General features: G+C 36.6%; 1 protein-coding gene across 1 annotated transcript in view; it reads left to right on the top strand.

The window, feature by feature from the left end:
- The first annotated feature begins 2,385 nt into the window (after window positions 1-2,385).
- Window positions 2,386-16,132, top strand: part of Est-P (Esterase P) — a 30,737-nt gene continuing 16,990 nt past the window's right edge. The window contains exon 1 of the mRNA XM_073980983.1: window positions 2,386-3,839. Coding sequence (XP_073837084.1) covers window positions 2,459-3,839 — 1,381 coding nt within the window. The 5' untranslated portion in view covers window positions 2,386-2,458. The remainder of the gene's footprint in view (window positions 3,840-16,132) is intronic.

The raw sequence follows: 16,132 nt of genomic DNA, 5'->3' as shown, positions 1-16,132 counted from the left end.
ACCGTAAGTCCTATCAAAAAGGAACTAAAGAAAATGTTGTAGCTATGAAAATTCTCTACAAGATTGACCTTTATAGTATACTCGACGGTTTCACCGTTTTTGAGATATAGAAGTTCAAATTGGGACAATTCAATTCAATTCTGTATCGCCCCCTTATAAAACAATGTCATGACTGCAAATTCCCAACTTAATCTTATATATCTAAAAAAATTTTACAACTTAGGATAAGTTACTTAAGCCAGTCTTGTAGAGAATTTTCACAGCTTTAAGATTTTCTCAGGTCCCATATCGATAAGACTTACCGTATTCAAGCACAATCGCGAAACCCTAACAAAAAAACCTAAAAATGTAAACTGAGCTTCATTATCTCAAAAATGGCACAGGCTGGGAACAAATGATAAACGTCAATCCTATAGAGAATTTTCACAGCTACAACATTTTCTTTAGCTCCATTTCGATTGGACTTGCGGTTTCCAAGCAAAATCGTGAAAACCAAAAAAAACACCTAAAAATGTGAATTTTGACCGCGATTTATTTAAAAATCCCTACAGCGATTTTTTCTTGTTTTTGGATTTTTCTCATCTATGAACACTGCTGTTTCAGAATTCACAAAAACTTTGCCTGTGTAAGCGGTTTTCATCAAAAGTTAGTTAAGGCGCACCCTTCATGACATTGTTTTGTAAGGGGGCGATACAGTCAGTGCATTGTCCAAATTTGAACTTCTATAACTCAAAAATGGTAAAAACTACGAAAATACCATAAAGGTCGATCTTGTAGAGAATTTTCATAGCTACAATATTTTCATTAGCCCCATTTTGATAGGACTTGCGGTTTCTAAACAAAATCGTGAAAACCTAAACAACCCTTAAAAATGTCAACTTAAATCGCGATTTATTTAAAAAGCGCTCCGGCGATTTTTTTTTTCGATTTTTCTTATCTATGAACATTGTAGTTTCAGAATCCGCAAAAACTTCCAAGGTGTAAGCACCTTCCATTTAAAATTGTTTCAAGAGCACCGTGTGCATTTTATGACACCGCAACTGATTTTGCTTCATCATCCAAATGGTTTTTTATTTTTCCTCCTGCTGTAGTTCAGATTTCTAAAAAAAATTGGGTCTACAGCAATGTTCGTAACTTTAGTTTGTATTTCTTTATTTTTTAAACAAATTCCTATAATTTTAGACACTCTTCACGGTGCGCCTTAATTAATTTTAAATGGAAGGTGCTTACACCTGGGAAGTTTTTGCAGATTCTGAAACTACAATGCTCATAGATGAGAAATATCAAGAAACAAAAAAAATCGCCGGTGGGATTTTCAAATTACTCGCGATTTAAGTTCACATTTTTAGAGGTTCTTCAGGTTTTCACGATTTTGCTTGGAAACCACGAGTCCTATGTAAATGGACCTAAAGAAAATTCAGTAGCTGTGAATATTCTACACAAGACTAACCTTTATTATATTTTCGTAGGTTTTACCGTTTTTAAGATATAGAAGTTCAAATTAAGGCAATGCACTGACTGTGTCGCCTCGTTATAAAGCATTGTCGTTTCAGAATCTGCAAAAACTTCCCAGGTGTAAGCACCTTCAATTTAAATTTTGTTAAGGCACACCGTGTCTTTCTTGTGTTCAGAAAAAAAGACTGCGACATTTTTAGGCCTCAAAAATTGGCTTGCTTGGTTAGGTATCTTTAAGCGTGTGCTTCAAAAATGTATCGAGCTGAGTGCATTTTTCATAACTCCGTGTGGACTGCATCGAAAGATGTATTGAAATCATAACTCTGCTTTGCACGACTTCCACACTTTTTTGATGGGATTCATTGAATCGGTCATGTGTTTTGACCTTTTTCGTTTTCTATCTGTTATTGTGGAATTGAGAAGTTTTCGCTATTCGTTTTGTTCGCACTCACGAATGTAAACAAAACGAAATAAAACAGCGAGTTCGGTAACGTGGGTTATGTTTCGTTTCGTATTGTTCCTATGGAAAATACAAAACGAAAGCATTCGAAATGTTTGGTGTTATTGATGATGTGCTACAAATAAATACTCTATGGGAGAAAAATGCACGTGTATTTTGGTTCACCACACAAAATTATACAAAGACCTATAAATTATTTGCTTCTTTTCCCTGTAACTTCTACGTTAAAATCAGCTACTTGAGTTGATAATTGATAAATTGTTTTTTTTTTTTTGATTATTTTCGTTTGAATTATAAAAAAACATTCAGGTGATATTGTAAAGACTGACCTATAACAAAATATTGATAAGATCTGCTTCTATTGCCCTTAACAACCTGAAAATTGACCCAATAAAATCATTTATTGTATATATTGCTGAATGTACAGACACGGACTCTTCATGTTGTTATCGGCAATTGGCAGTGCCAACAAATAAGTTCAACTGAGTGATAAGACATTTTGGAAACATCAATCAGTTAGCAAACCAACGCCAGAGAAACAACATGAAATTTAAACTGTTTGTATTGGGAGCGATCTTGTTCGCGTTGTATAGCATTTGGTGTGGAAAAAATCGAGATCCATTAATTGTTGAAATTGAAAATGGTCGTTTAAGGGGCAAAGATAATGGCATCTACTACAGTTATGAATCGATACCCTATGCCGAACCACCTACAGGATCCTTAAGATTTGAAGCTCCCCAACCATATGCCCAAAAATGGGAAGAAGACTTTGATGCAAGTGTAAAACCAAAACCCTGCATGCAATGGGATCAATTCCAAGAAGGCGAAGATAAGCTGACCGGCATTGAAGACTGTCTTACGGTCAATGTTTACAAACCAAAAACAGGCAAAGACCAATATCCGGTAATGGTTTACATACACGGTGGCTGCTTTATGTTTGGTGATGTCAATTTCTATGAACCGGAATATTTAATGCGCAACGGCAATGTGATTTTGGTAAAGATCGTCTATCGCCTTGGACCACTGGGATTTTTGAGTACTGAAGATGAAGCCATAACTGGAAACTTTGGTTTGAAAGATCAACAATTGGCCCTGAAATGGATACAGAAAAATATTGCCCAGTTTGGTGGAGATCCGAAAAAGGTCATGTTAACTGGTTTCTCTGCAGGTGGTGCTTCCACCCATTACCACGTTCTTAACCCTGAGACTAAGAATTTGGCCAAAACAGCCGTATCATTGAGTGGAGTGGCATTAAATCCCTGGGCCATTAGTACAACTGCAAGACAAAGTGCCCTGAAGATGGCCAAGATTTTGAAATGCCCTAATCTGGAAAATAGCCAAGCCGTCAAGAAGTGTTTGCAGTCTAAGCCAGCTGGTGATATTGTATCTTCTGTTCAATATTTCCTCAATTTTGGTTACAATCCATTCAGCACCTTTGGTCCTGTAGTGGAACATCCAAATGCCCATCAAGCCTTTATGACCAAACAACCAAGGGATATTATAAAATCTGGTCAATTTTCCCAGATACCATACTTGGTCACCTATACCTCCGAAGATGGTGGTTACAATGCAGCGGAATTGCTGCAAATAAATCCCAAAACTGGCAAGGAATATATTTATGACCTCAATGAACATTGGCTGAATTTGGCTCCACCCAATCTCTTTTTGCGCAGCGTTAGCGAACAACCCGAAGAATATGCTAAGGCATTGCGTAAACGCTATATGGGTGATCTGAATTTCTCCGTGGAAAACTATTGGCAAGTTCAAGAAATGTACACAGATATTTTGTTTAAAGATGGCGTGCTGGAATCAATGAAACTGCACAGTGAAAAGTCACAAAGTCCCATCTATGGTTATGTTTATGATAATCCAGCTGACTACAGCTTAGGTTATGCGCTAACCGGCAAAAAGGATTTTAAATTTGGTAAGTAAAAGAATAGATTTTGATACTAAACTAAAATAACTTTCTCATCACAATAACCGAATTTTCAATATAAGTAACTCATGTGGAATTCTGTAACTCATTTTTCGAGTTACCGACAAAAATCGGTAAAAAATCGGTATAAAATGTTTTATTGTTGTAAAATAATTTTTTTTGTTTATAATTTCGGCAATTAACGAAATTTGTCGGTAAGTTAACAACCAAAATAAGTCGCTAAGTCCTACTGATAGCAATTGTGTTGTCAAGTTTTAAAGACACTTCTTATTCAAAATTTTTCGTTTTAATTTTTACTTCTTCTTCTTTATTGCATATTCAATATTCGAATGTTAGCGACCATATTACATATTATGTATAATGTTTTATATATCATTGACAAAATAAGAAAATAATTCTCTATTTCTTGCGACACTTATTAAATTTTCTTTATTTCGGAATCCTGTCCATTGTTCAATATTTTGGAGCCAGGACATATCTTGTCTTCCTCTGCTCCTTTCTATATGATTGACGAGTTCTCTTGTTCTGTTTAATCTGCGTAGAAATTCGTCATTTGACACGTGAGCTATCCATGGGATTTTAAGAATTCTCCGATATATCCACATTTCGAATGCGTCTAATCGCTTGACATCTACTGCTTTTAGAGGCCATACTTCAGTTGAGTATAACAGTACTGGCCATATGAACCTTGTCTTTGTAATAATAATTGTTCCACAAACAACCCAGATGGGACAAGGGAGTCTTCTCTCATATCAATGAGTGCACGCCGATTCATATTGGCTCAATGATATGGGACCTACTTTTTATTGCCGAGTCCGAACGGCGTGTCTTACGACACCACCTCTAGAGAAGTTTTTCATGGCTTAAGTACTCAGGAAATGTCGCCTGCATTACTGAGGGGGAATTTTGCCACCGTTGAAAATTTGATGTTGCTTGGCCTGGGATTCGAAACGCAGACCTTCTAAGTGCAAGGCGGACGTGCTAACCATTGCACCACGGTGGCCCCCACCTTGTCTTTGTTGTGATGTTAATATCATGACTTGTCAAAACTTTTTTATATTTGTGAAGGGCGTTTCTTGCCATTTCTATCCGGCATTTCATTTCTTTGGAGTTATCGCACTGATCATTTATTGAGAACCCGAGATATTTGAAGCTCGACACTCTCTCGAGTGGAGTGTTGTGAATTATTATATTCATGTTTTCATAATTTTTTTTTCTGCTTATTATCATATATTTAGTTTTCTTGATGTTTAATCTTAATTCATATCTTTCACTACTCGCAGTTAGTCTGGTGACAAGATTTTGTAAACTTGATAAGCTGTCTGCTATTAGAGTAGTATCGTCAGCGTATCTGATATTGTTTATGTAGGCATTATTTATGAGAATTCATTCTTTAGCGTTATTTATTGTTTCTTTGAATATTTTTTTCCGAATAAATATTAAACAGTAGTGGGGACGAGTACAACCCTGTCTTACTCCTTTAGATATATATATTTTTTCCGTAATTTCTCCATTGATATTAACATGTGCGGTTTGGTGCCAATTGACGCCAAAATATCAATGAGCTTGTCATGTTGTACTGTATCAAATGCTTTCTTGTAGTCGATGAAGCACATAAAAACGTCTTTATGGACACTTCTACAGTTTTGGACTAAGCAGAATAGTTCTTCTTCGGTTCCGTTTGCTTCTTTAAAACCAAATTTTTCAATACAAATTCCTTAGGCCATGTTAGCTCGATTAATTCAATTAATTCATTAAAAACGTTCATAAATAATGGCCTTCGTCTTAAAAAGACAATAATAAATAAAAACTCACAGCAGAGCCCGGCTGCCCTGGCTGAGACAGACAATTTTGTCGAGGTCTTAGCGTTCTAAGCCACTGCCAACCTATCATATCAACACTTCTTGATATGATATCAACAAAAAACTTCCGAAATGGAGGGCTTTACAATTCATGAAGGAAACCCCCCTTCGATTGTACTTGTGTATGTATTGAGAAAATTATTCCTAGGCAAGACACTAGGGTGACTTGATATAGAAAAAAGACAAAAAAAACTTCATATTTACAAATTTGTAAAAATTGTTGTATAAATAGAAGTTATCAAAATCAGCCTTTATCTCCTAGCCATTTACATTCAAAATATCCCTGATGAGCTGGCTTAAACCACCAGCGAAACGATCGTAGCATAGTGGTTGGGTGTATGATACTTCGCTAGAATTCATTTTTCAATACAAATTCCTTAGGCTATGTTAGATCGATTAACTCAATTAATTAATTAACAAATTGTGTTTCGCCCATTTTTTTTCGCATTTTTCGTATGTATATCCGTCTACGTATAATTTTCATAATTTTTAAGGCGTGGCTCATCAAGCTAATAAGTCGGTATTCCTTGCATGTTTTGGGGTGAGATTTATTTGGAATGGTTATAAATGTGGACTTCAGCCAATCCTCGGGGTATTTTCTAGTGTCATAAATATAGTAAATAGTTTCTTTAACCGATCACTTTTGTTATCATTTATCATTTTTAGTATTTCGGCAGGTATTTCATCAGGACCCGTGGCTTTTCGTTCTCGGAGGGATTTTATTGCATATTCAACTTTGTTTTTTGTGATTGCCTCGCCTGTCATTTGCTGTGATATCCGGTAGTCATAATCAGATCTAGTAGGATCTTTGAATAAGTTTTGAATATATTCTTTCCAGATGTTTTTATACCCTCCACCATATGGAGGGTATAATTAAATTTGTCATTCCGTTTGTAACACATCGAAATATTCGTCGGAGACCCTATAAAGTATATATATTATTGATCAGCATAAAATTCTATGTCGATTTGACCATGTCCGTCTGTCCGTCCGTCCGTCAGTCCGTCCGTCTGTCTGTCTGTTGAAATCAAGATACAGCTCACAATTTTAAAGATAGAGAGTCAAAAGTTGGTACAGAAGTTTTTATTACTTGCAGGATGGTTGGTATTGAAAATGGGATATATCGGTCCACGTTTTGATATAGCCCCCATAGAACGGTACCTCCCGTTTTTCGGTATTTTTAAGGTTTTAGCTTCATTATCCTACCAAAATGGCTGAAATTTGGTACGTAGTCTTCTTTAGGGGTATAAAACTTTCCCCCAGCATTTGGTCGGTATCGGTTCACACCTTCATATAGCCCCCATAGAACGGTACCTCCCGATTTTCGGTATTTTGAAGGTTTTAGATTCATTATCACACCGAAATGGCTGAAATTTGGTACTTAGTCTACGTTGGTGGTATAAAACTTTCCCCAGAACTTTGTCGGTATCGGTCCATGCCTTCATATATAGCCCCCATAGAACGGTACCTCCCGATTTTCGGTATTTTGAACGTTGTGGCCTCAATATTCCACCGAAATGGCTGAAATTTGGTACGTAGTCTTCTTTAGGGGTATTAAACTTTCTCCCAGAATTTTGTCGGTATCGGTCCACACCTTCATATAGCTCCCATAGAACGGTACCTCCCGATTTTCGGTATTTTTAAGGTTTTAGCTTCATTATCCTACCAAAATGGCTGAAATTCGGTACGTAGTCTTCTTTAGGGGTATAAAACTTTCCTCCAGAATTTTGTCGGTATCGGTCCACACCTTCATATATCCCCCATAGAACGGTACCTCCCGATTTTCGGTATTTTTAGGGTTTTAGCTTCATTATCCTACCAAAATGGCTGAAATTTGGTACGTAGTCTTCTTTTGGGGGTATAAAACTTTCCCCCAGAATTTTGTCGGTATCGGTCCACACCTTCATATAGCCCCCATAGAACGGTACCTCCCGATTTTCGGTATTTTGAAGGTTTTAGATTCATTATCACACCGAAATGGCTGAAATTTGGTACTTAGTCTACGTTGGTGGTATAAAACTTGCCCCCAGAATTTTGTCGGCATCGGTCCATGCCTTCATATAGCCCCCATAGAACGGTGCCTCTCGATTTTCGGTATTTTGAACGTTGTGGCCTCAATATTCAACCGAAATGGCTGAAATTTGGTATTTAGACTTTGTTGGGGTACTCAAACTTCCCCTTTAAATTTGTCGGTATAGGTCCACGCCTTCATATAGCCCCCATGGAAAGGCACCTCCCGATTTTTCGTATTTTGAAGGTTGTGTCTTCAATATTCCACCAAAATGGCTGAAATTTGTTATTTAGTCTTCAATATGATATAAAACTGTTCGCCTAAAATATGTCTGTACAGGTCCACGCTTTAATATTGCCCCATTTCTGACTAAAATTCGTCGGTATAGGTCCACGTTTCGATTAGCCACATTCTCTTACCCAAATATAGGAAATTTGGTATTTAGTCTTCTTTGAGCCTAAAAACTGTCCGTCAGAAATTTGTCGGTATATACCGACGTTTTGAAATAGCCCCATAGAATGGTGCCTCACATTGTTTTACCGAAATTGCTGAAATTTTCATACACGAAAGGAAACTAATTATTCCATTTTACTTCAATGCAACTTGTGGTGGAGGGTATAACAAGTTCGGCCCGGCCGAACTTAACGCCGTTCTTACTTGTTCTTCTTAGCGGTTTCAAAAACGGGTTCATTATTGTTATTGTAAAGGACTGATGAATTATTATTTTGTATATGCCGGCTGCTTCTTTCATTTTCCTGTGTAACTGAAAGTCGTCGTGCAGTGTCATTAGTCGTTCAATTTCTTGGCATTGACGGTTAAGATGGTTGCTTTTGGCTATACGCACTTCCCTTTGAATATCCCTGTTGATTTCCCAATACATCTCGTAGTAACTATTTTTGTATTTTCTACACTCATCCATCCATCAGTTGAAGTATCTCTTCAGTCATCCAGCTTTTACTTTTTGGTTTTGTGTAGTTTCCAAGCGTGTTACGTGCAATTGAATTGATTGTGATTTTCACACTGTTCCATATATTTTCCACGTCATTCCTGTCGATATTAATTAATTCTGTGTTGACTTGAGAAGAAACGTCAGACCTTAATGTAGGATTTCCGAGTTTTCCGATGCCAATTTTTCGATTTCGTGCTTTAGTTGATTGACGTGCTAGTTTTATGTGGATTTTTGCCATCGGAAGATTGTGATCAGATGTTACTTCTGCGCTAGGGTATGTTGTGACATTTCTTACAGAGGAGCAGTGTCGCCTGTTTATAAGTATAAAATTTATTTGGTTCCTTATCACATTGCCTACTCCATCTTGGGGGGATTTCCAAGTATATAACCTTCTTGGCGGTAGGGTGAACAGGGTATTGGTAATTTTCATTTTAAATTCCTGACAAAATTCGATGAGTCTTTCACCTCTTTCATTTCTGCCTCCTAGACCATATCTTCCATTTACTCCTGCAATTATTGCTTCCTACCTTAGTATGGAAATCGCCTTTTAATTAGTTCTTCGACTTCAGTGTAAAAGGTTTCAATCTCGTCATTACTTTTGTCTGCTATAGGTGCATACACTTGAATTATATTAACGTTGACTGGATTTGCGGATATTTTTATTATCATAGTTCTGTCAGATTTTGGAATGAATCCGATGACACTTCGGATATTCCATGTACCAATATTCAGTGTCTTTTTGGTTTTTCCTCCGGGGATTCTTAGCACCCGTGTGTTTTGTTCTGCATTCATTGTTATATTCCTCACGATAGATATCGCGCCCGCCAGTCATAATTTAGAGCTTTTGGACCATTATATCAGGAAACATGGACTTGCCTACGAAAAACATAATATCCCAGCCACTAAGAGTACCTTCGGTAAAAATTCCCAAAGGATACTCGAACAGACCCTTAACCGCACTCAAACAAAAATGTTGAATATTTGTGTGGGTAGTACTTAAGGAGTGGACCGATAGGGCCGACTTTTGAACATAAAGTAAGTTTGGACAAAATATTTTGAGATCCAAAGTTTGGACCAAATCGTTCGTATTATTTTAGGGAATATTTTCGAAATTTTGTGGGGGAGGTACCGGCAGAAGTGTACCTATATGCAAAGCGTGGACCAACACAGTATTCGGTTCGAGAGTTGTCATCAGCCGTAGGGGCTTTTTCAGCATTCGGTTCATTTTCTCAAGAAGTATGGACTTGCCATTGAAAAAACGTGTGCCATCGTAATAGGAGCCTTGAGTGCAACCTGTTTCAAGAAAAATCAAAACGATTCGAGAGGTGGTTCTAAACAGCACTTTTCCGCACTTTGTGTGGGAGGTACCCGAAGGACTTGACATACAAATATAGAAATATTACGACTTTGACTTTGAAAGTTATCGTGCCCACCATTTTAGCGAAAAGTTTTGAACTTTTGTGGGGGAGGTATCCAAAGGAGTAGACCGATATGGCCCATCTTACAAATTAATTTAAGTTTGCGCAAAATATTACGACTGCCAAATTTAATCCTTTACAATGGCTAATACCTCCGCTTGGAAGACACTACAGAACTGGTTCAATTTATAAGACCAGCTTACATCGAGCTCCTCGCAGAAGAGTCCGACTGCTATGCCCTCTTCTATCTTGGATCCATCTGTATAAATGGCCAAGCTTTGTGGAAGTGGTCTTCCATGAGTCCAGTCACTCCTAGTTGGGGTGAAGATCCTAGCCGTTTTAAAAATCATTATTGGTGAGAGGTAATCCCTTATCTCCATAGAGTCTAGGCAGCCTCCTTTGTGAAGTATAGAAGCATGTCCAGAACGCGTCTCACTCCAGCACTTCATCTCTCTGAGCCTAAAAGCGCTTCTAGCTGCCTCAGCTAGAATATTTACTGACTTAATATCCAGCATTGCGTTTAGCGCAGCTTGCGCATTGCTTTTCACGGCGCCGGTGATGAGGATTGATGCTGCGTGTTGTACTTTATCCATCTTTGACTGGTTTGACTTCGTACAAAACGCATGCCACCAAGCAAGACATTCATATATATATATATGTTAAGACGGGACAGACCACAGTTTTATACATCCAATGTATAACCTGAGGTCTTAACCCCCAACTTTTACCTATTGAATTCTTACAGGAGTAAAGTGCGATCAAACCTTTCTTTGCGCGCTCTTCAATATTCCTATTCCATCGTAGTTGATGGTCAAGGCCTACACCAGGATATTTTACTTCCGTTGAAAGACATAACTCTATACCATCCAAAACCGGTAGTTGGAAGCATTCAATTTTCCTCCTTCTTGTAAAAAATACGAGTTCAATTTTTGTAGGATTTATGCCAGCGTCAGGAAACATAATCGTACCGACATCGTAACGAAATCGAAACAAAATTCGGACGATACGTCCGATATCTGATCCGAAATCGTAACGATATCTTAACGAAAGTTGTATGAAGTGGTTGACATAATTTCGGAACGAAATGTCGGAGCGACATCGGATCGATTTCGGTCCGATTTCGTAACGAAATCTAAAGAAAATCCTTGGGAAATTCGGAAAGGAAAATTCTTTCCGACATTCGTTCCGAAATCGGTACAAAATCTGAACTATTTCGTCTCCGAAAAATCGTTTAGAAATCGGAACGAAATCTCAACGACTTTGCTTCCGAAATTGTTCAGACTTGTCGGACATCAGACATTTGGTTTGCTGGGTAAATACATCATGCAGCCATGCACACACAAACATTATAGACCCTTTCTTATCTTTACTATTTTGGGCACGACATTTGTTCCATTATTTATGACAGGCAGTTTGTTATTTTTAAACATAGATTCTTAGACCACATGCATTAAAAAGAAAGCTACCTCACTCTATGTACACAGAAAAGAGTTCTCCTGTTCAATCTGGCTCTGGGTCTATCCCCAGTTCCAGGAAGGTGGCTACTTCGATGGGATAAAACCACAGATCCACTGGAGTCAAGTAGATATAATGTAGCGGTGCAATAAATGTCAAAATTTGATTGATGGGAGCCTCTGCTGACCTCAGCTGACTTCAGTTGGCATGCAGGTGTGGTCAAGGATCGTAAAGCTGTCAAGGAGGTTGAAGGTTGTAAATTATGTGTTAATGGTATGCAGGTGTTCAAAAAAAATGAAGGGGGTGGGGGAATGCAGTTGTTCATTGGTATTGAATGTGGGTAGTGACCTTTTGATTATCCTCCATCCACTTGTTTGCATATCGTTATAATAGCGCGAATAAATGATGTTGATCTTTTTGTGTGATCGTCAATGTGAGTGTTTTTTGTGTCATTTTGGTTGGTCCGTCCGCGATTTTTTTTGTGTCCTTTTTGTTTGTCCGTCCGCGATTTTTTTCTCTGTCATGACAAATCTTTATCCCTTGTAAATGACACTTGTTGGCATTTTTTATGGGAAAATTTGTAGAAGGATCTTTTTGTTTGGTGGTCGGGGTTTTCTTTGTTATCAGGACAAATCTTTGTCCCTTGTAATTGGTACTTTTGCGCATTATCCATCGTAATGTTGTTGAAGATTGAAAAGTGAATTTGTTTGACCTTTTTTTATGATCGTGTCATGCAGTGTGTCCTTTCTTGTATGTTGTTGTTGTTGCGTTGCTACTGTGGGACCGTCCTTGTGTGTTGTTGTTGTTGTGTGTGTTTAATATATCGCACAGTTTGTCTTTTCGTGTATGTTGTTGTTGTAGTTTTTTAGATGTGTACCCTTGATCTTTCGAAGATCGTTAAATTAATATTCTAGGACCTTTTTTTTGTCTGCCTGCGATTTTGGGTCGTGTTTACGCCTTGTCGTTGAAATTTTTCAACGTTTTCAATGTGAATGTGGGTGAAGATCACTAAAGTAAATGACCGTTTTTGTTTTTGTCCGTCCACGATTTGGGAACGTGTTTATCCCTTGTATTTGACACTAGTCTTCATTTTCCATAGAAATGTGGTTGAAGATCAAGAAAAAATTATGGCAAACGTTATAAACATAACATGTCGGGACAACTTTTTGCAATTTATGGGTTTTGCCACTTTTTTCAGCAAACATATTAAATGATATTGAGCCTTGCTTTTCACCCTTTATAGAGTCAAATGATGCACGTGTTTATATCATTTTGTGTGGCACTTTTTTACATTTTTCTGTGGGAATGCGGTTGACGGTCTAAAAAAGATGTTCTTGGGACTTTTTTTGGTTTATCTATAAAAATATAAAATGTATAAAAACGCATTTCGAGATTGAGAAAATATTCAGTAGCAAATATACTGTCAATCGATTTGAATATGGATTCCCAAAGCTTCATCGACCGTTGCATTGAGGAAGACATTTCTTCAGAGAGGAATGATTGTGAAACAGACAACTATCTCGCTACAATAGCTGATCAAATTGAAGCAGAATTCTATACGACGCAAGGTTTGAAATTGGACCGGAACAGGATTCTAATGCTATTGAAACGGATGAATAAGGAGACAAATTTTGATATTTATTAATATTTTTGATTGATAATTTTTAAATAAATATGAAAATATACTTTTCCGAGTATTTTTTGTGGGTGAACTCAATGTATGGTTCTTGTTAATATATGTTTGATGCTTTCATTCCACGTTATGCAAAGATATGGCAATATTATATTTAGCATCTTAACATAATGACAGAATTATGGAATATTTATATCAAATAAAACCCTACCAATTAATTAGTATGAAATAAACCATGGACCAAGTAAAAGTATTGCAAGAACTAGTTGATACCCGGAATGAATTGAAGAGAAAATTTCAACGCATTAAAAGGGGTGAACAGGAAAGAGATACTGAACTGCAAACCACATTTAAACCTATAACAGATGAATTAAACAAATTAGTCAAACTAAAACGTGAAAATGTAAATAAATACGCTGGTAATCCCACCAAGAAATTTAAGACAGATATGAAAGACGAGGCTGCAAGCACAAATAATCCATACGGTGACGAGTTCAAACTTGATTATATCCAAAATAAACCTATTGAAAGTGATGACACAAATGAAGAAACATTTTATTCAGAAAATGACGATGATGATGAAAATGATGTAACTCTTTCTCAGCTATCTGAAAATGATAAACTGGATACTGTATATGGACCACATAAAGACATAAATGGAGACTGGAAATTTGGAGACAAGCCATTACAAGTAAATGATGACAAAATTATCATAGGAAATCAGACTTGGGCACATACACCAGGCTTGTTTGAACTTTTATTTCGTCAAAAGCCAACAAACTACGATTCATCTGAATTAGAAATATATAAGAAAATTTTATTGGACTCCAACGCACATAAAGTGGGATATAGGCCTGATGAAAGGATAAAATCCTACAGAGGTTATAAATACACACAGATAATAAAGAAATTAATTGACGGTACTCATACTGGTAAAGGTCTAATGAAGTTAAATCTAACTAAACCGAAGTACGTCTATTGGAGAGACCCAAAAGTTCTGGTCGATCGCTTAAAGTTCTTGTTAAAATCTCGTCAACGAGGAAACTATAATCATGATAATGAAATTGTTTCTATTATTGAAGAGCTGCGAGAAGCCGGGATAATATATTAGATATTCAATCCAATTATCCAAGTCATTATTTCTTATTGTATTATTAAAGTAAGAAGTATATTTGAAAACAAATATTGAATTTTGGATAATGATTTGAAAAATAAAGACACAATATTTATTGCACTTTAAATTTTCCTCTTATTTGATAACATATGTAAGTACGTAAAAAATTTGCATGTTAAAGTTTCTGTGTGTATACAAGAATTCGGCACCTCTTTACTCGCGAGCAAGCTATAAGAGCTTCTCTCTCCACTCACTAATTGAAAAACCATGGACTGACAACAATGTTTGCTCAAATTGTTGTTGTTGTGTGCCGAATGCTGGTGTATACCTAACAATCACATAGACTTGTTGTTTGTATCCCTTATGAATTCTTATGTATGTACCGTATGATCAGTTCAACGCAAAACGTCACAATTCAACCAGGATTAATCGGATAATAAATAAAAAATGTATGCCAAGATCCTGAACAAATTGACTAATGTCTGTATTACCTTGAACAACTTATATAAGAAAATAAGATTGGTGGATTGTTTTAAAGCGAAGAAATGTGACAATCACATCAGTATAAATAAAGAGAATGATATGAAAAATGTACATACAGATAATGCGGATCCTAATGTCGATGTGTTGTATTCACAGGTCAAAGGAGAAGAAAATAAAATAGCTTGTACGATTAAACTTGATCTTAGTTTAAATGTGTATATTAATGGTGATCAAATTCCCAAGGAAACGTTGGTTTAACCACAAGTATAGAAACGTAATCCTTACATTTTGTGGATAAAATTTCTAATGTTATTGTAATTTTAACATTGTCAACTGGAGATTTTATTATCAGGAAATAAGCTAACTATACACAAACATTGTCAACTGGAGATTTTATTATCAGGAAATAAGCTAACTATACACTAACTATATCAATAAAAAATCAAATAATGCCTATTTGAATCTGACTGTTCACAGAAGGATGTTTATTCAGCCTGTCGCTCAACAACTCATTAATCAATCTCAGCAGCACCCTAATATGGCTCAACAGCTCCCTAATCTGAATCAACAGCACTCTAATATGTCTCAACAGCTCCATAACTAGGCTCAACAGAACCATAATCTGGCTCAACTGCTCCCTGGTTAAGCTCAACAGCTCCCTATTCTGGCTCAACAGCACTTTAATATGGCTCAACAGCTACATAATCTTGCTCAACTGCTCCCTGGTTAAGCTCAACAGCTCCCTATTCTGGCTCAACAGCACTTTAATATGGCTCAACAGCTACATAATCTGGATCACAGAACCCTAATCGGGGCTCAATAGCTCCTTAATATGGATAAAGGGTTCCCTATATTATTCAACAGTTCCCTAATATGATTCAATGGTTACATATGCTTGTTTGATAACACCCCTGTTATTACTTAAGAGCTATTCTGTCGGCTCATATTATGGTTAAACATATTCACCCTCTAATGGTTCCCTGATCTAATTTCAACTTTTATCTTATGGTTCAACAGCACAATAACCTGCTTCTATGACTTCATGTGCTGTTTAAATATGGGCTGTTTGATTAAAATGTCATATATACGTAAAAAGCTTTCTATTGAAGTAGACAGCATACGGTGAAATAGCATTAAACATAATGAAGGAAAACATTCTCGAAGAACTAATAAAATCTAGAATTATTTTGAAAAAGATGCTGAAATCCTTTAAAAAAGGAGAAAATGATGTAAAAGCCCAATTCGAGAAACCCTACAACAATCATACATTAAAAGAACAAAGAGATTCCAATTTATCTGATACCAGTATTGATAAAAATATCTCAGAAAGAATTGATACAGGAAATGATGAAATAG

This window comes from Musca autumnalis, unplaced genomic scaffold (assembly GCF_047663935.1).
Source record: "Musca autumnalis isolate F117 unplaced genomic scaffold, ASM4766393v1 scaffold_4, whole genome shotgun sequence".
NCBI lineage: Eukaryota > Metazoa > Arthropoda > Insecta > Diptera > Muscidae > Musca > Musca autumnalis.
This window is presented reverse-complemented; position numbering and strand designations above follow the sequence as displayed.